General features: G+C 43.8%; 1 protein-coding gene across 2 annotated transcripts in view; it reads right to left on the minus strand.

The window, feature by feature from the left end:
* Positions 1–21,716, minus strand: part of bmp6 (bone morphogenetic protein 6) — a 66,750-nt gene that overhangs the window by 9,668 nt on the left and 35,366 nt on the right. For both annotated transcript variants that reach the window (XM_056299182.1, XM_056299181.1), the window contains exons 2-4: positions 20,973–21,165; positions 17,206–17,354; positions 15,909–16,106 (exon numbers count right to left, since the gene is read on the minus strand). In XM_056299182.1, coding sequence (XP_056155157.1) covers positions 15,909–16,106; positions 17,206–17,354; positions 20,973–21,165 — 540 coding nt within the window. The remainder of the gene's footprint in view (positions 1–15,908; positions 16,107–17,205; positions 17,355–20,972; positions 21,166–21,716) is intronic.

The raw sequence follows: 21,716 nt of genomic DNA on the forward strand, positions 1-21,716 counted from the left end.
TGCTCTGGCCACAAACCTCACACAATGAGATGATGAAAGATGGGAGGCGTGAGCCACAGAACAGCTTGAATCTCTCGCTTTCATATACCCCTTGCCTTGAGACCCGTGTGGTGTAGCGGCCCTCGAAGCCAAGATATGACCACGAAAAGACCACATCGCTGAAGATGCCCTCATGTCAAAACATCAGAACGCTCGCCTGGCATTAACGAACATATTTAAAGACTGACACTGAGCTGTCCGTGGGATTTCCTCTGCTGCAGGCTCTGCAAGTCACTATATTTGCAGTCAACCCTGCTGTTGTGTATCGTGTCATGCCATGACACTCTTCAGTACAACGGGTAAAGTGGAAAGAGAAAATAAAATGCTATACTATGCCAACACATACAGATTTCTACTTGATTCTCACAATTACATCCACAGGGCTCCAGGACTCACCGCTAGTCCATCTACTCAACACGCGTGTAGAGGATAAGTGAGCTTAAACAGAAGCAATGATGCTGCCAAGCAGGTCTTGGGGTCTAGGATCGACCGTAAGGGAATGTTAAGGTTAGAGGGCTTCATGATGATAAAGGATGTGTGTGCCCATACACATATCTGTGTAGGTTTTTGATGTGTTTCACCATGTCAGTATATACAGTGTGTGTGTGTGTGTGTGTGGGGGGGGGGGGGGTTTGCATGCAATCTCCAGCAAGTCCTCTCCTCTCTTCTCCTCTGCAGTTTACTGTCCTGTCCTAGCCTATACTATGCTATGGGGTGATGGTTGTCTCTCAGTTACAGCACCCACTCAAACCCACCCCCCTTTTCTCCCCAATTTTATCTGGCCAATTACCCCACTCTTCCAAGCCGTCCCGGTCGCTGCTCCACCCCCTCTACCGATCCGGGGAGGGCTGCAGACTACCACATGCCTCCTCCGATACACGTGGAGTCGCCAGCTGCTTCTCTTCATCTGAGAGTGAGGAGTTTCACCAGGGGGACGTAGCGCGTGGGCGGATCAAGCTAATCCCTCCAGTTCCCCCTCCCCCCTGAATAGATGCCCCGACTGACCAGAGGAGGCGCTAGGGCAGTGCCCAGGGCACATACCCACATCCGGCTTCCCTCCCGCAGACATGGGCAATTGTGTCTGTAGGGACGCCCAACCATCTGGATGCCCCTGCACCCACCCAAACCTTAAACACACCTCAATAAGTCACCTGCAGCAGCAGCAGCAGCTGTTAAGTCAGCTGGGACCGGACCACCCACACCCACCCACACCCACACACACTCACAAACAGCGAAGCATGAGAATAAAAGTTTGTGAGTGAATGGATGAGTCAGTGAGTGAGTTAGAAGCTAATCTAATAAAGCAAACACATTTTTAAGGATCGCTATTTGTCAGGCAATTAACTGAGCTCATCATTAACATGGGGGAGATGTAATTGGAATTCCCCAGCACTAATTATGTTATGATTTCACCATCGAATTTAATTTATTTTGCAAAGGCGCACAAGCCGAACTGCCCATACCCATGTGTTTTGTATGTCAGCTGGACGCGTCTCAACTGGATGCAACTGGGACGAGCGAGGGTGAGAAAGAATGTGTGAGCGTATGAGTAAGAGCGAGACAGAGAGAGAGATAGAGGGAGGGAGAGAGAGGAAACTGGATTTGTCACTTGAATTCATCTCATCTGGTGGAAAATGAGGAGAGCAAAATAGAGAGAGACAAAAAGGATGGTGAGATTGATGCGACAGAGAACAGGAAGGACTACAACCTGGAGCTTACAAGAAGGACAGTGGTGATGAGCGGTGTATGGGATGGACATATCCAGGGTGAGGGGTTTCCTCGAGTGTAGGACACAGTCATAATCCTGCCATGGTGAGGGTTGAGTCCTCCCTGGTTGGGCCGTACGGAGAATGAACACACTCGGAGGCACTTTGAATAAACGGCAAGGTCCGAAGTCAGCCGAGTCTCAAATTTCCTGAGAAAATTAATGGTTTACAGCTTTGCTCTGACAGATTTTATTACCCAAATTATATACAAAAATCCCATGTAACCCAATTTTCCCTGAGCCAGAACAATAGAAATAAAACAGTTCCTTCCTCTTGGAGAAGGACATAAAAACATGCATCTGATTACGGGGCTAATTCTTTTGGAGGCAGGAAATGAAAGGTGAGACTACTCGCAGCGAGAAGGTCGAAAGATCATCCGTAACCGTTGGGCAGACTAAGGTGTTTCCCGAGGTTCAGTGTTCCTTCCTGTCCAATAGGGAGGGCAGTTTGTATGGCGTCTGCTGATGTGGAGGTATGAAAGTTGTGTATGTGTGCGTGTGTGTGTGTGTGTGTGTGTGTGTGTAGATGGGAGCACGTGTAAGCAGCATGCATGTGCCTAAGTATGCAGGGAATGTGTGCATGCAAATTCATGTCAGTCTTTGTGCGTGTGTATCTATCTATCTGTGTGTATATGAATATGTGTGTGTGTGTGTGTGTGTGTGTGTCTGTGAGCCCGCTTGTGTGTAGACAACAGGCTGTCCTTCCCATCATGCTTCAGCTTGAGCCTCCCTCTGGATTGGCTGGCCTGTCAGCTACCTGCCAAAGTCTTCAACAGCAGAAATCGTTCGCTTTACACAGGAGAAGTCTATTGAATGTGGGGAAAGCCTGGTCCTAGACCAGTTGTTGCAGGATTCTATGGTTTTCCTATAATAATTACAACCAAAAACACTTGTGGATAACTGGATAATGCCCACCCAGGGAGGCCGTTCTCCAGTTTCCCCTCAGGGATGAATAAAGTATTTCTGATTCTGATTTACTGCAGTTTCACAAGTGACGAGGTGATTCGCCGTGTTTACTGTGTTTATTTAGAGGAAAACTGCCATTCAGAGGACTGGAAGTAGAGTTGTTTATCCAGTTAGTAAATATTCCAGAATTTTAACTGAGCAAAAAGACAACGTGTAGGTAAAAATGTGTCGTTTTCGACATATTTTCAAAAGGTTAATAATTTTATGCAAATAATAAATATTCGGTGATTCATAAGTTTGCTCCCTATTCAAAGTATCTTGCTGCGAGACAGCGCTGCAGATGTTGCATTAGAGCCTTTTAAGCATCTTTAGTTTAGCATGCTACTGCAAAGCTGGCTAGAGGTGTGTGTATGTGACTGTATGTATGTGTGTGTGTGTGTTTATCAATATCCATCCACTATCCAAACCGGCATCCCGCACCCCTGCTCTTAGGGTCGCGGGATGCGGGAGCCTATCCCAGCGGTTATTGAGCAGCAGGCGGGGAGACACCCTGGACAGGCCGCTAGGTCATCACAGGGCCCACACACACACACACACACACACACACACACACACACACACATATTCACACCTACGGACAATTTAGTATAGCTGATTCACCTGACCTACATGTCTTTGGACTGTGGGAGGAAACCAGAGCACTTGGAGGAAACCCACACAGACACGGGGAGAACATGCAAACTCCACACAGAGGATGACCCGGGATGACCCCCAAGGTTGGACAACACCGGGGTTCGAACCCAGGACCTTCTTGCTGTGAGGCAAGTGCGCTAACCACTGCGCCACTGTGCCGCCTGTTTATTAATATGCTTTTGTACTTGTATACACTTAAAGACCAAGCGTGCTCACACACCCACACACACACACACACACACACACACACACACACACACACACCATCATCATCATCAGAGTCCCCTGCTCCCAAATACAGGCACAGTTTACAGTGCATGACATCCAACTGTTGGCCAAATCTCAGAACAGAGACTGTGACGGAGGTACTGCTGCTGCTGCTGCTGCCCTTACTGGCTGATTTCATCAGCTCCTCCATCCTTTAAGCCCCTCATCATTCATCAGTCACGCATTCACCTATCATCCTTTATGCATGCCTGCATTTGAACCATGGGCAGGGTGACAAAATCCTTCCCTCTGAAAACATTTACATTACCTTTAATGACTGTCTGCACATATTTGTACAAGGTACTGAGACAAACACGCCAATGACCGCTTGACATCATGGCATGTCAAGTTAACCTTAACTCGGAAAGAAAAACAAGTGAAATAGACTGCATTCTTCTTAAAATCAGCATTACAGTTATTTAATACATACGGTCTTATTAAAGTCTCGTATAAATGTATAAATCCCTAAAACCGGACTCCCAACAGTACCGACCACCCCGTCATTGCTGTTACCAACAATGCCACTGTTGTGACGTGCAGCTCTTAGGACGTAGTGCATTGGTGTGTGTGGTCTATTCTGACACAGAGCATCTAATCTGTATATATGTGAGGTTATTTTTTGTCTCCCATCCAGTGTCTCAGTCTTGTATTGTGTGACTGTCTAGTAATGTGTCAGCACCAGCTAGCTGGTCATAACTCCTTTTTCCAGGAAAATGAGTTCTGGCTTAGGTGGTGGGTCATTGATGGATGAAGGGTGTTCCCATTGACTGGAGACACTTTTCCAGTGTGACTGTTGCCAATCAACAACTTTTGTCTCTTGTCAAAAGAAAAGCCATGACGGAAAAACAAGTCTAGGTCTAGGGAGCTAACACTCCCAACCCTCCACCTCTGGACATACCAACCGAATCTGTTCTTTATTAAAACGTGGACACCACGCGGGGTTACAGTCGTAAGACCACATGCCTTTCACATCTGACTGTAATCAAATGAGCAAATTCGATGGTTAAGTAGCGATTTGTCACGCTAAACCTACACAACTTACAACGATTGGTTCATAACATCCAACTAACATCAGACTAACATAGGGTTGCTTAATCCCTAAAGTTTAACATACACGCTAATATGTGAAACTCTCCTGTGGCGAGCCAGAAACCGACATCACCTGTCTAAGCAAGTCATTTTAGGGACACCTGCTTTCCTCCATACTTCCACATGTTAGTTGTTCACTCCTTCCTGTAATACCATATGGAAATCTGTGAGTACAATTATCACATAGAACAAACCTGGACTAATAGCAAATGTCGACAGTGACTAACATTTAGGGTCAGTTACACCTAACTGTCTCCATTTTCTTTTCTTTTTTTTCCTCCCCTTTTTCTCCCCAATTGTACTTGGCCAATTACCCCACTCTTCCGAGCCGTCCCAGTTGCAACTCCACCCACCTCTGCCGATCAGGGGAGGGCTGCTGACTACCACATGCCTCCTCCTATACATGTGGAGTCACTAGCCACTTATTTTCACCTGACAGTGAGGAGTTTCATCAGGGGGATGTAGCGTGTGGGAGGATCACGCTATTCCCCCCAGCCCCCCCCCCCAACAGGTGCCCCAACTGACCAGAGGAGGCGCTAGTGCAGCGACCAGGACACATACCCATGCCCGGCTTCCCACTCACAGACATGGCCAATTGTGTCTGTAGGGACGCCTGACAAAGCCGGAGGTAACACGGGGATTCAAACCCACGATCCCCTTGTTGGTAGGCAATGGAATAGACCGCCATGTCACCTGGATGCCCAAGTGTCTCCATTTTCAATACCACACACACAATGAAGATTGTAATTCGCATGACTGTCTATGAGATAATATTGCTGGGTGGATACAAGGGTGTCCGTATGTTGCTGTTAACTGCACTCTACGGTCTAGTTTACAGGTGATATACCTCTCGTCTCATAAGTGAGACCTAGGCCAAATGATCTCATTTACAGCGTGACCGTGAATGATCCTAATGCCAATGCTTCTTGGTAAATGCATTTGATATAACCTGCTGGAAGCGCCAGCTGGGAAGGGTTTGTCACCGCAGGGCAATTCAGATTATACCAGGCACATTTTCAAAGCACAATTAACATTAAAACAAATAGTAATTGAATTGTTTTTCACAATCATATGTAATCAAAAATGGATTACAGTGAACAGTTGCACAGACTTAATTCACCTTTTTGCCTGCTGTGGCGGGTTCATGTTCAGAATAAATGACATTCTTGGTAGTCTTTAGAGATTTCCATTTCAGGGGCTTGGCAAAACCATATTTTTAAAATTTCTAAAACAAATTTTAATAGGTAACATTTTGTATATTTTTTTTGCCCCCATACAGAAAAACCACGAGTTTCAAATGTGGAAAATCCCACGTGGAAAGCCCCATATGCACAATTTAACATGATAAAATCACATGGGCATTATGTGGGGAAATGTGCTTTGCACGTGGGAAATGAGTGAGTGGTTTTGGAACGTTTTCATGTAATTTCATGTAAAATAACATGTGCGACACATAACACTTTCATATCAATGTGCACAGAGCATGTGCTCCACATGTGATAACATACACCAATCAGCCCAAACATTAAAACCACCTGCCTAATATTGTGTAGGTCCCCCTCGTGCTGCCAAAACAGCTCTGACCCATCGAGGCATGGATTCCACAAGAACTCTGAAGGTGTCCTCTGGTATCTGGTACCAAGACGTTAGCAGCAGATCTTTTAAGTCCTGTAAGTTGCGAGGTGGGGCCTCCATGGATCAGACTTGTTTTTCCAGCACATCTGTGGGATGTGCTGGAAAAACAGATGCTCAACTGGATTGAGATTTGGAGAATTTGGAGGCCAACGCAACACCTTGAACTCTTTGTCATGTTCCTCAAACCATTCCTGAACAATTTTTGCAGAGTGGCAGGGAGCATTATTCTGCTAAAAGAGAACACTGCCATCAGGGAATACTGTTGCTATGAAGGGGTGTACCTGGTCTGCAACAATGTGAAGTCCATGAATGCCAGGACCCAAGATTTCCCAGCAGAACACTGCCCAGAGTATCACACTGCCTCTGCCGGCTTGCCCTCTTCTCATAGTGCATCCTGGTGCCATCGCTTCCCCAGGTAAACGAAGCACACACACCTGGTCGTCCATATGATGCAAAAGAAAATGTGATTCATCAGACCAGACCACCTTCTTCCATCGCGCCATGGTCCAGTTCTGATACTCACGTACACATTGTAGGAGCTTTTGGCAGTGGACAGGGGTCCTCATGGGCACTCTGACTGGTCTGCAGCTATGCAGCCCCACAGGCAGCAAGCTGTGATGCACTGTGTGTTCTGACACCTGTCTACCATAGCCAGCATGAACTTTTTCAGCAATTTGAGCTGCAGTAGCTCTTCCGTGTGATAAGACCACATGGGCTAGCCTTCGCTCCCCATGCACATCAATGAGCCTTGGGTACCCATGATCCTGTCGCCGGTTCACTGGTTGTCCTTCCTTAGACCACTTTTAGTAGGTACTGACCACTGCAAACTGGGGACACCCCACAAGACCTGCCGTTTTGGAGATGCTCTGACCCAGTCATCACAATTTGGCCCTTGTCAAAGTCACTGAGATCCTTACACCTGCCCATGTTTCCTGCTTCCGACACTTCAACTTCGAGAACTGACTGATCACTTTCTGCCTAATATATCCCACCCCTTGACAGGCGCCATTGTAGTGAGATAATCAATGTTATTCACTTATCTGTCAGTGGTTTTAATGTTTTGGCTGATCGGTGTAACTACATATGGTATAATGTGGTAGACCGGTGAACCTCATGTAATCACATGGAAATTTCATGTTTTTTCCTGTACCTTTTTTTTTTTTGAAAGTTGTTTTTGTACAGTTTTAAAGCTGTATTTGCACGTGTTATTCCTGTTAAATTCTGTTTTTAGTTCCGATTTAACATGAGGCCTGGTGATTTATACATGACGAATTATGAGGCGGGTCCTAAACAAATTTTATGCCGTCCTGTCTCTCTGCTGGTCTGCATGCATGTGTGCCTGTCAGTCCATCCGTTCATATATATCTATATCACTTTCTTGGAATCCTGCTTCTTTTTTTTTTCATGTTTCATCTCTGTCTCTTTTTGCTCTCCCTAGCACGCACGCACGCACGCGCGCGCGCACACACACACACACGCACAGACACACACTCAACACATGCACACATACACACAACTTAAAAGGTGTACAGCATGAGTAGAAAATATTCTCTCCCTCTCTCCTACAGGCATATCCACACAGCTCGTTTTCCTCACACCTCTTGGCCTTTACAGCCATCACAATTTACAGTCTGTGGGGTTCTTTAAGAGGAATAAAGCTGATATTTACTGTGGGCTTTCATTGAGTGTAAAGGCCCAGATTTGTGGTGTCCATAAACCACATCCCCCTTTCCTGCCTGTAAAAATTTAATGCCACACAGCTACCGCTGAGCGTGGGCTCCTGTCCCGAGAGGTTTCCATACGGTCCCTTTTTTCTTCCCTCCATGAAAGAGAGCAGAGCTGGGAGGTAACAAGCAACAATTACTCTATTTACTGTACTTATGGATTTGCTAAAGCAATGCAACTTTAGCAGGGTACGGCTACTAGTATTTTTAGCCTGTATTACGACTAGAGTTGGTTTTGAATTTTTTTTTTTTCCATTTACAGCTCTTTTAGCAAGTTGTATTTGAGAGGAAATGTGGTATTTACAGTGAAGCTGTCTGTTTGGATATTGCCCCTCCGGAAGACACGCTGTAGGTTTGTTGCAGCAAGGCAGAAAGCAATCATCCCCCAACCTCGGGCTGATAATGACCCATTCAGTTATTTACAAAAAGGGAAAATAGATTATTTTACAAATGTTATTTATCTTTTTTGTTTGTTTGTGTGAGGCCAGAGTGGCGGTGGTGGGGGTGGGGGTGGACGCTGGGGGGGTGTACGGGAGCAGAACATGCAATAAGGATTTCTGCTTGCAAGTAACTAAGTACTTGAGTTCTCACAAGCAGCTCATATTTTAACTTAAGTCAAATTTAATTGAAGTAACAGAGCTTCTCGCTGAGTGAAATATCAGTCATTTTCCATATCAGAAAGAAGCACAGCAGTCCGTCCACCCTGCTTCAGCATCTGATTGTATTTTGTTCTTGGTGCAGTGGGAACGGAGACAAGGTTGATGTGAGAAAGGTGGTTTGCAAATTAGTGTAGGCAGTGTCAGAAAGAGTGCAAAAGGGGCCTCCGTCCTTCAGTAATTTTTTTTCATGCTTTTAGTTGCTGTGGTGGAAATAACCGGTAAGGACAGAAAGAGGCGCGTACTTTGCACGAATGACCGAACCTGCAGGGCATCACAACTTCCATGTTTTTCTTACCTGAAATTCACGGTCACATACCGAGTCAAGCTCGTGAAAGGAGCACATGCACTTAAGAAAGGATTACTCATGCTCGGTGTCATTCTAAGTGGTCAAAGAATTCGACAAATTGCATTAACCTTTGTCAAAATGCATTGACCAAGAAGCACTGGCATCAGAAATAGCTAAACAGCTAAACCATTATTTCCAGTTTCGGCTGATTCTTATACTTCTGTCTGGAAAAATATAATCATTTTGGATATCAAATAAAAAGAAATGAGCAATTAATTTAATGAGATGGTCATTGGGAAGGAGTCAGCAGCAGGCTGTTTACTTTCTTTGCTGGAAAGATTTTGGACAATGTGACTCCACTCTGTGTTGAAACCAAGATAAATTCTTTTAGGCGGGGCGGAGACTTCCAATTTCCTACCCTGTCTATTCAATGGCAGGGGAAATACCTCTCCTTACTGATCGGAGATTAGCTTTTTCGCATTAACAGTTTGGATACAGGTTATGAACACTTAGCTAACATTAACCCTGAAATACCCGCCGGGTCTAAAAACAGTTTCACTGGCACCACAGGCGAGAGGCGGCGTCAACCGTGATTCATTTCCCAAATACAGGAATGACTTGGTGCTAATTTAGAAGTTATAGCCTGGCTGTTCACCTGAAAAACTGTGTGTGTGTGTGTAATTCCACAGTTTGCTTTGGAACTTTCTCAACTAAAGACCCCTTTTGAACAAAAGCGCATCGAGTACACAAACTCCCTTAACCATAGAAGAAGTGGCAGAATAATTGCAAAATTATGATAATGACTAAAAACGAAAGGCTACCTCGTGTGGAGGACAGAAGAAGAATCTCCCAGCTGCCATCAAGACATGAAAGGAAAATGTGATTGTCATCCGTGCCGTTATTTGCTCTCCTTCTTTTCCCGCCTTTCCCGTCTCACTCCCACCAAGCGCTTCCTCTTAAGTTTATCTTTCTTCCTGTCTTTCATCACAGGGGTTATTAAACCCTGTGAGGGAGCTCCGCCATGTCTAATTATTCAGATGGTAAACAAAAGGTCGGGGGGGGGGTGAATTAGGGGGAGGAGGGAGGAGAGGAGAGGCAGATGAAAAAACACAGCTGGCCGAGTGCCGTGTTATTATAATTCTTTAAACAATACTGTTAGCGTGGTCCGTCTTTTAGCTGGCAGCTAATGACTGGCTAGGCCTAATTACAGGCCAGTGGTGCTGTGCCGGGACGTGATACTCCTTCCCCGGGCGGTTGTTAACCCCCCCCCGGCCGAGGCCCAACCCGACTCCCATTACCCCCCCATCCCAACTCACCCACAAACCCCCAAATTACCTTAAAAGGTGTTGTATTGTTCTTTGAGTAAGACACAGTGAGGCATTTTCCACTTAACACAGACCAGGCATACCTACACTTTAAAATGTACCCTGGTTTGAATTTGCTAATTGTAGGAGATATAATTATCTTTTTTTTTTAAGCTGGTTGGGGCTGGCTCTCACCCGTATCTCTTGCTCCTCTGACTGGTGTCACCTGACAAACACTAGAGATCACACGTCCTGTTAAACACAGCTTATGGGAAAATTGGGAAAAACACGATGGCCCCCAAGGGCCTCGCAGAAAATATTGTTGGAAAAATAGTTTCTTTGTCATTAAGTTGTTAAAATTTCTAAGACCTTCAATCAAAATAAAGTATTGCAACAAACTGGATAATGACATAAGAACTGGACAAAAAAAAAGTCTGCAAAAATGTCTGTTTTAGTAGTAGTAGTAAATGTAAGATGAGGACAAAATACTCACTAAGAGATAAAAAGATTCTTTAAAACTGCTGTAGCATTAAGGGCACCAGGAGATGCAATGTAGTAAATAAATAAATGGCATTTTTTTCCAAAACCATCAATGGTGCTGTAAGTGCTCAACTAATGAGGAGTGGAATATCAACACGGATACAGGAAAAAAAAGTTTTATTGCATTGCAGTGCAGTGCAGTGCATTAACTGCAATGCATTAAAACTTTTTTCCCTGTATCCATGTTGATATATGTGTGTGTGTTTATATATATATATATAATATACATATATTTCTTTTTTTAAAATGAATTAGGGGCAGCCTGGTGGCGCAGTGGTTAGCGCAGTTGCCTCACAGCAAGAAGGTCCTGTGTTTGAGCCCCGGGGTAGTCCAACCTTGGGGGTCATCCCGGGTCGTCCTCTGTGTGGAGTTTGCATGTTCTCCCATGTCTGCGTGGGTTTCCTGCGGGTGCTCCGGTTTCCTCCCACATTCCAAAGACATGTAGGTCAGGTGAATTGGCCGTACTAAATTGTCCCTAGGTGTGTGAATGTGTGTGTCGGCCCTGTGATGGCCCGGCGGCCTCTCCCGGGTGTCTCCCCACCTGCCACCCAATGACTGCTGGGATAGGCTCCAGCATCCCCACGATCCTGAGTAGGCTAAGCGGCTTGGATAATGGACGGATGGATATATAAACTGAGGCAATGTCTCCCCATGTACCACTGAATGTAATGTACATATGTTTGTAGTATGGAGCTGCATGTGTGTACTCGCGTGTGAGTGTATGGATGTATATATGTATATCTGTGAATGTATGGCGGCATTGTATTTTAATGGACAGTTTGTGGCAACAAATGTTCTATTGCAGGACAATAAAGAATCTATCTATCCATCCATCCATCTAGAAAATAACATTTTAAGGCCTTTATTGAAACACTAGTTCGTGCTAGAACATTTGAAAATCTGCTGTCGCCTGATGGCCTTCAACAGATGTTATTTCAGATGTTTTGAGCAAATATTATGAATGTTTATTGAACTACAGGTGAACCACAAAGTTGTCGTGGCCTGAGCTGGTGTAGCGTTTTACATAGCGGGGATGGGGGTACAACGTCCACATTTTGTTTCTCCCTCCGAGTGCTCCACAAGACGGATGCTCTCCCCATCCATCCTGTCCTCCTCCCCTCCTCTGGAGTGAGTGATGCGGTATTGGAACCATATGCCCTCCTGAATTCCTCACGGATCCTCCCATTCCCCTCCGATCCCAGCAGTTCTGTGCTGGCTGCGGACACTCGGCTGTCGCGAGGGGGGCCTCCTCGCTTCCTGTGTAGGATCTAAATATTTACACTCCCTGTCGTCCCGAGCGGCGAGGCGGAGAGGTCTTGATGTTTTGGGTTATGTAAAGTCCAACCCGCCAGGACACATATTTAACAGATTGTCCTTGTTACAGTCTCCGAGCACATTTTCAAGGAGGTTTACATCAGAGAAGGTTTTCTCATCTTTCAAAATGCAACCTGACCTACAGAAGTCCACCAAAGCCCAACCAACTATCAGCACTCTTTGGTAGCACTCGATTAATTTAGGTATTTTGAGGAGCATCACAACTAATCATAATGCATTATTTATACGGTTGACACGTTATGCCTCTAACTAATCCCCCCAATCAATGACCGGACTATATGACTGCCGTGGTAAGGATATTTTTACTGTTCTTTGTGAATAGACTAAACATTATTGAGTTACCCGTTATTTTCCTGTTAGACTATTATAATTCTGTATAGCTTCAAAAATCAATGAAGTGTAACCTGCTCTTTAAAGGTTAACTTAAAGGGAAATGATCAGTCATTTCAGCGTTATCTCTAAATATTTTCACAGATGAAAATCTGTGATTCGGTGTCTTTGCATGGCATTTGGTGGCATCCGCTACAACAGCTGTATGTAGCACTTGTTAGTCACATTTTCCTAAACAATGCAGCCTATTTCAATGTGGCCTACCAAAGGCAGAGGCAAACCAGGAAGTAAGGGTTGTAGTTTTCACGTTCACGGATTGCCCACCAGTGACATCACTGACGGACATTTCTGCACAATTTTGGCAGCATTTCAGGGACACACAGAAGACTGCTCAGTATTATAATTGCTAATGGAGTGTTATCCCTACTATATATAGATAGATAGATAGATAGATAGATAGATAGATAGATAGATAGATAGATAGATAGATAGATAGATAGATAGATAGATAGATAGATAGATAGATAGATAGATAGATAGATAGATAGATAGATAGATAGATGGATAGATGGATAGATAGATAGATAGATAGATAGATAGATAGATAGACAGACAGATAGATAGATATAGATATATAGATATAGAAACACATACACACACACACACACCACAGAGGAAGAGATCATGTTAAAAACTGTGACGTTTCCCTTTAAATAATTCCAGACACTACCAAATAGAGAGGGTCAGGAGGGAGCGAGGAGACATGATTGAGACATCGACAATTTTATTTATATTGAGAGTGCATTGTGTGCACCTGAGCCCAACTGGCCACTGAGACGCCCTCGTATCATTATGTTTTCAAGACATCCTAACTTAATGTCTTAAGACATTTAAAGATGCCTCAAGCCAAAGGCGACAGCTGGGAAGATGAGTGAGGCTACATCCAAGAACACGATGAAACTTTTAGCCGTCCTGTACAATAATCGATGATGAATCTTTGTTCTCTGTTATGACTGTTGTAGCTTTCATCTAATGCAACAACTGAGCAGAAACCCAACAGTAATTTAACCTACAACCTATTGTGCAAGCTGGAGTGCACTGTAACTCACTGAGCTGGAGCTGCAGAAGCGCTACACAAACAGAAATTGGAGCCAAAAATGTTCAGCAATGGGTTTTCATAGAAACAGTCAAGACAAACTCAAGTTCCCCCCAACAAACGCATCTATATAGCGTAAGGATGGTATAGCCATTAAGTGAGGTTACAGAAGCAGCAAGGCAGAGGTAAATCACTCCTCTTTCTCTGTAAACTCAGCAGTTTCTTTTCTGATCCAGAGTCTTAAGGGCTTAGTGTGTTAGTATTATGCTTCATCTGTCAAGTTAGCCAAGGATCGGAGAGATATTAATAACAGCATCGCTGAGCGCTGGTTTTACCTGTTAATTACTCGCTGAAGCAACACAAGATAAGCCTGGTTTTAAATGATAGAAAGGCTGGCAATAAATAAGCAGCGGCTGAAAGGTGGGAGGATAGGGGCTTGATTTAATTTGAAGGGCTGCTCATTATATCTTCTGCCGAGCATGAGGGTGGGAGACAGGGTCGATGAACAGGGATCGAGGGATAAGGTCACTCATCGAGAGTGATTCTCTTTTCATGTCTCTCTCAATGTCAGAATTTACCACTGTGACCTGCATCTCTCGCTCTCTTCACAAACCTTTCTTAGTCTGTCTTCATCTTTTAATCTGGCTCACACACGTTATATTTACCTTCCTCACTTTCACCTTCCAGTCTCAAATTCATTCTCCCTCTTTACCACAATTCATTTAAAGCAGCCGTAAGAATCCCAATTTGAACTAGAAACCCGATTGCAGTTCTATTATAAAGGCAGAGTAAAAAATCCGGTAGAATTAATAAGTAGGCAGGCTGTGAAAGAATGCCAACTGAATGTTGGTTTGGAACCCTTTCAAGTCCCGGGTGTTGTACCAAACTCTGTTTTCCTGTTGAGATCTGTTTCCCCCTAACCAGAGTTCAATACAACATCGGGGTGCTTAATTAACCTTAACCTAACCTCAACCTAACCTTGACCTAACTTCAACCTAACCCTGACTCTTACCTTAACCTAATCGTAACTGATAGCTAACCTGTTTCCATGCAAACGCTTTTGTCTGGCCAGGGGGAAACAGATCTCGAGGGGGGGAAAAAAGAGTTCGATTCAACACCACAGCTCACTCCAGCGAGTGAATGCCCATCTGAGGTTCATTCTTGTTTTACCTCCGTTTCTATCACTCTCCCTCTCCACCTTCTTTACCTCCTCCATCAACAGAGTTCTTTTACTTTTGCCGGGTAGAGTTTCCACTGTCACTTCGGTTGTTCCACCGTCTGCCATTTCCACTACCGGGGATAGCTACCAATAGCTATCAGGAAAAACAAAAGTACTATCCTCTCCCTATTTTGGTTGCACAATGGTTGACTCACTTCTTTTGTGCTGTAATTCGGGCCTTCATTTTCCCACAAGATCATACCAGTGGCAGACAGAATTTGGTTCCCTATAAGGCTGAAAGTGAGGCTTATAGGGAACCAAGCTATGCGCCAAAGGTCTCATTATTCAATAGCCATTACACTGTGCAATCAACATTTACTTTATAAGGACAAGTTAAAGCAAAAAAGTTGTCTACTGCCACTTTAACGCCATCTCTTCAGCTCACACTCAGAAATATTTAGCCTTTTGACTAAAACAAACCCATCAGTTCTCTCTCACTGTTAGGAGAACTTCCGCAGACCTTCACATTAGTGATAGCACATCATACAAACGCCTCTGAGAACTTCTTTACAGGATACCAGTGTCCATGATCAAGAGGCAGGATTTAGGATTTTAAACATTAGATGTGATATTTGGATGTACAGAGTCTCACTTTTTATAGGTTAGCTGTATTTCATTATAAACAACGTCAAGTGGAATACCCAGCTCTAAGGCAGCATTACTACAGAGTAGAGGGACAACAATGGCTACTACTATATTCATGCATAGGTCGTTGTGGCCATACGTCTACGTCTGGTTTCAGTACCCTTAATCAGTAAAGAGTATCTATAGTAAAACCAGATTTTAGACATCATGCCCAGCCTCGGATTTTCATCTGATGTGCATGGGCTGATTAGAGAGAAATCCGACCGTAGTCGGCTCCAATTCATCCAACCCCTCAGACTGGATACTTCAAACACGTGCCGCCCGTCCGCTGACCTCAACAGGTTTGCAGTCCACTACTGATGTAAGTCTGGCAGTCTTGTGCTGTGCAATGAAGTCAGCTTGCATTGAGTGTTTGTATAGCAAAAGTAAGACCCACCTGCCGGGCTGGGCCCTCTTGAACCCTCCTGCGGTTGTGTTGATCGGTTACGGTTCTGCTGGCGCCGTTTGCTGCCCGTAGCACGCGCGGTGCGGATGTGCACCTCGCTTACCTTGAAGAAGGCCACCATGAAAGGCTGTTTCTCAAGCGCACCGTCCCGACCCACCAGCCCTGCCTCCTTGGAGCTGATGCTCTGCCCTGTTTTGGAGAATATGGCACATTTGTTGGAGGTATATTTGTAATTTGTTGTCGGATGAATACAAAAACCCATTAGCGGAGTAAGAGTACATAAAAGGAAATGGTATCACCCACTATAGTACAAGTTGTGAACTTCATCCTGAAATGGAAGGGAAAAACCAGACTTTTTACTAGCAAACACCACCCTTGTGAAACTCTTAACAAAAGGCTCCCTATAAAGCTCCATACGTTCTTGCAAACTTTGTTTTTACTGCCAATTTAGCCATATTAAGGCATGAGGACTGAGTAGTCAGCCTATGATCAAACACAGATTTTTCTAAATACCGCTATGTTGAATATCAAGTGCAAAATAAGAACTAGAGCACCTTAACTGTAAAAGTTCTGAAACATGTCTTATTTCATCATTAACTTTTTTTTAAACTTAAATTTTATTTGCTATCATAATGCAGTTAAAACTTAAGATGTAAAGTTTGCATGTTCTTGTACTTGGAAATAAATATTATTCTGATTCTGTAATTATGCAGAGCTAAAAAAATGGAGATGGTTACTACCTGTTCACAACACCATCACCAATCTGTAGCTTGAAAACAGACATCTCAAACAATCTCAACCTTGTCTTGCACTTTATTTGAAGGGGTGTGCATAAGACTGACATGACACCATCATAACCATGGCATGACACCTGTCGTGAACATAAAGGAATCTTTATGAATGTTTATGACTGTTGTCACTGACTATCATTCGGTCAATTATATCCTTTTTAATGCAACGTTGAAATTGTTTGAGATGTCTTTGTTGTAGCAACCCGAGTGGGACCGAACTGCTCGACCAAACTGAAAACAGACATCTCAAATGATGTCAACTTCATATTAAAAATGACATATTTGACCGAATGACACTTAATGACAACAGTCAAACATTCATAAAGCCTCCGTCATGTTCATGACAGGTGTCATGTCATGTCAGTCTTATGCACACTCCTTCAAATAAAGTGTTGCCATTTACTCCCACAGCGCATCTGCTCAGGGTGACACTGAATCTGCGAGGGCTGGGAGTGTTAAAGAAGGGTCCATTCGCTTTAAATGCCCTCAACCCTTACCACCACTGGTCTCCACACTGATCTGCAGGCCCAGGTTGTGTGTGGGACTCATCACCCACAGGTTGCTGGTGGCGGTGATGTCAAACTCCAGCCAGCCCTCCTCTGCCGCCCACAGCCTGCGAGTCTCCAGTAGGAACAGATCTGCCTCCCTGGGCAAGCGAGGAAAAAGGAAGGAAGGAAAAATATGAGGTTTGGTCTCGGATAACAGCAGGCGTCTCTCAAATCCACAACATGAAGAAAAATGCATTTATATCTCACATTTACATACTGTTTAATACATGCTGACCCAAAGTGCATGTGACTGTATATATAGACTTTGAATGTACTGCTGTATGCTTGGTTGTAAAATGTAAGGTAATTTTATTATAGGTATGGAGTGCAGTGGTATATAGTGGCGTAGAGTTGAGTAACAATAGTGTATTGTACTATATATAGTGTAGGACACAGAGCAGAGCTACCTCTTTGGGGAATGGGGGGACAGGAAGGAATTCTGGGTTTGTATAAGGGTAACATAACAACATAGCAGTAATGAGAATACTATAAGTGTTACAGTAAAATGTTGGTTTATATTGTAATCGACTGTAGCATTGACCATATGGTCCATCTCTGAGGAACAGGAAAGAGAAAGGAATTCAGGCTGTGGTATCAGGTTGTCAGTGTGTTAATATCATTAAGAATATTTTATAGGGAGGAAGTCATGCTATCAATATTATTGCAAAAATGCATAAAACGTGGGAGAGGAAGGAATGAAATATATTTCTATGTCTTAAAAGTGACTTTGGTTTTATTGTAAAGAGAAAAGATGGAAACAAAAAAAAACATAAAAATGGACAGAAGGACAGGTTGTCGGTGATGAGAGGGCCTGTCCATAACAGTAGTAATGACACAGCACCGAGGCAGTCGAACCCTTGTCCCACCCCGACATCAAAGCCCCACAATCACCCAGGTGTTCTGGGAATGCCCCTGCAGTCATGCGCCGGCAGCTTCTCTTTATTGTTCATTAATGAGAGTCTCTCTGACGGTTTCCATATGAGGCTCCATTCCCTATTCCCCTCCACCTATCACTTATGCACTACCCCATACACATACACGTACAAAAACACACACATGCATGTACACACACACCGCCCCCCCACCCCACCCCCTTTTGCCACCCTACTGGTAAGTTAACCCATTTGACACAGCATGGGCCGGTACGCCAAAGTTTCCGCCTCATCATCAGAGCCGCCGTTTGGCTGATGAAGAACGGCAGGAGGTCCGTCACAGAGGTGCCTGTGGGTTACGGAGTACTAAAACCCTACTGTAAAACTTCTTATTGACTGACTACTTAAATGAAGTGGAATAATAAGGTCAAGGGTCAAAACTGTGGTTCTTGTTTCAATAAATGTTCTTTATGGAGCTTGTCGATGACTGTTAAAAAAATACAATGTGGGAGAGTGTTATTCAATGTGGTTATTCTACGTGCTTTCATCATTCAAACTGGTGAAAGGTCCTGAAACACTGACGACTGCTATGTCACGATAGAAACGTCGTCTTTATGCATGCTCAATAATCCAGGTAAGGAGATCACAGAAAGGTGAATCAGTTCATCTGGACACAACATTTATCTCTACAAACATTGTGTCCAGATGAACTGATTCACCTTTCAGTGAAAAGTACCCGTGTTATTGTTAGGACTGTTTTAAGATCATGACAGGTTTGCTGTAAATGTCCATTCAAGAGCAAGATGAACATGATTTGGATCCAAATGCCAATACCAAGTCAAGATTGTGATATAAAGACTGATGTTTCCCATATGCATTTCGGTCAGAATTGATATTAGGCAGAAGTTAATTTGGGTGGCAAAACCGAGAAAGGAGGCAAGTGTAGTAAAATAAACAAGAAACAATATCTTGCTTGCCAACGTCCCTAAGAAGAGGGCAGAATAATTTGGCCGAAAATGGTGTTTTGCTGAATGACAAAACATGCAGAAAACAGCATTCGCAAAAAAACAAACAAAACAAAAAACCTGTCCTTTCTCGTACCATTTCAGCCGCGCTGCATTTCCAACATCAAAATCTCTCACATTCCTCGCCTGCTGCGAGAGAAACCGCCCCAATCAAATTAAATCTACAGAGAGTGTCAGATGAATTAACCACTCTGTTATTATGGCTTGCAGTTATAAAGGAGTCGGGCCTTCGGAGGAGGGAGGAGGTAGAGAAAGATAATAGGCTCCCTGCTGATCAAAGTTTGCAAAAGTACAGTTTCTCACACAGCGAAACAAAAGACCTTACCCAAGACCAATAACACCTTCCACGGGCTTTTATTCTTATTCATCTTGCAACTACAATGCAGCGTAAGTGTGCCTTTAGCAGCGGTTGCTTGTCATACCAACGTTCAACCCCTTGTTGCTTAAGAAGCTTTCACTAACTAAATGCGCTTAATAAAGATTAGGATGTACACCCAAAGCTGTTACAACTGCAAAGCCGAGGAGATTGTAAATAAATTTGTCAGAAAATATCTTTTATATCCCGTGCTTTGAATACCCCCCCACCCACCCACCCTCAAAGCGCAAAGCAATGCAGGAGCAATGCTTCTCCATCTGATAGCCAACTGTCCGGGCTGTAATTTTCTTCAAGGTAAAAAAAAAAAACCTGTCCTACAATAATACAGAAATTGGAGATACTCTATATGGGCCCTTTAATCTCCAAATATCTCCAAAAATAAAGGGCTTCGCCTTCAGGCTGCAGAACATAAACCGCCCATTGTAGGGATAAAGGAATGCAGCAAATAAGTAGCTCTTGATACCCATGGAAACCCTTTGACGTACAGAAAAATACACTTCACCGACATTTAGTGCGGAAGAGCTGAGATGTTTTAAATCCTTGAACCTCAAATTGGATCAACTTCAGCCAGGGACGCAACCCCAGGTTAAAAAAAATAAAAAAACAAAATAAAATGAAAAAAGGAAATTGATCATTTTTTTATTCAGTAGAGATTGAAACCTATCAGGTAGGTGACAAATTCGTCCTATTTTTTTGCTTCTGTTAATAAATTCTTCATTCTAAAATGCATCTTTCCAAAGCCCTTGGGGTTTTGCAAACTTCATTTTGAACCTATGGTGCGCTGGACATATGGGCACACAATGACTGAATTAAGTAAGCCTATAGTACGAGACTACAAAGCAATGCATTCGACAATCCTGCGTTTACTATAGTTAACCATAATAAACTGGGATACAGCATGAGAGACCCTCAAAATATTGGCACTTAGTGGTCGAGGTTTAACAAAACACGAACATCACTAGGCAGTCTTATTGGATATTTATCTACCCTGCATCTGCAACGTAAATGTCTGGTGTGTGTTAGCCTTGCTCTCTTGGTGGGCGGCGGCGGGGTGGGGGTGGGGGGGTATTGTTGCTTTGCTATTTCTGTAATGTTGTGGTTAAGCGTGATTCTATATTACCCAGAAGACAGCAGGATCCCAAAGTTTGTTTAACACAGAGAGAGAGAGAGAATGTGAGAGAGAGTGGGGTTGACTGTTGTGCCAAAAAAAAAAAAAAACATCTATCCCGCAGTCAGTTAAATGATGTTTTTCTAGACTTACGTGTGACTGATGGCAAACTGATCCTTCCTTGTTTTATCCTTTCTGTCAGGGGTGTGCTTGGTATTGTGTGTCTGTGTGAATGTGTTGTACAAATACCTCAATTCCTACTCACAATTACACAGCTGGGGCAAATCCGTGAAATGCCTGTTCATATAAACCGTGTATGCGTCGGCGTGTTTCACCTGTCGGGGTGTTCCTTCACCACCTGGTAGACTTTGAGAAGGAAGGTGTCGTTGCGAAAGGCTCGGCTCACACACTCCTTGTAGAGGCGGAACTCTGCTGCGGTCACGGCCTCACCCTCGGGGATCTGCGACAGGTTGAACTTAAACTCCTTGTGGTGACGCCGCTGTGGAGAGAGCTCCCTGTCATACTCCACTGAGAGATGGGCAGATCCATACGTATTCACACACACACACACACACACACGAACACACACACACACACACGCACGCACATACACACAGACAACCATATCAACATGCGTGTATGAGGTGAAGGAGACAGAGGAAAGATACATAAAACATGAACAGAGAAACAACAAGTCCCCAAGTAATTAATATGCAGTTCTCTTCAGAGGGTATAAGTGCACAGCAGATGACAGATCTCAGACAGAGGTATTGTGGGTCAAATTTTAAACATGGATGGTTGCTAACATGTAATTAGGTTAGCATAATAACTATGAGCATGTCTGAAAAGGTTCTCAGTTCAAGACACCACCATTCCTAGGGTGGACTAAAATAGGAAGCCCTTGTCTTCTATATTGTCTGCTATACTCAAAAATTCAAGCTCTCATAGGCACTTTTAATACTCAGGATTCTCTAACAGCACAACAAGGAGTGATAGGTAATATGTTAATGTGACATCAGCAGTGGCCTGCAAAAACCTCACACACGTCCCCTTGTTAGGAAGTGAGGAGAACTGCTTTA

This window comes from Lampris incognitus, chromosome 19 (genome assembly GCF_029633865.1).
Source record: "Lampris incognitus isolate fLamInc1 chromosome 19, fLamInc1.hap2, whole genome shotgun sequence".
NCBI classification, from domain to species: Eukaryota; Metazoa; Chordata; class Actinopteri; order Lampriformes; family Lampridae; genus Lampris; species Lampris incognitus.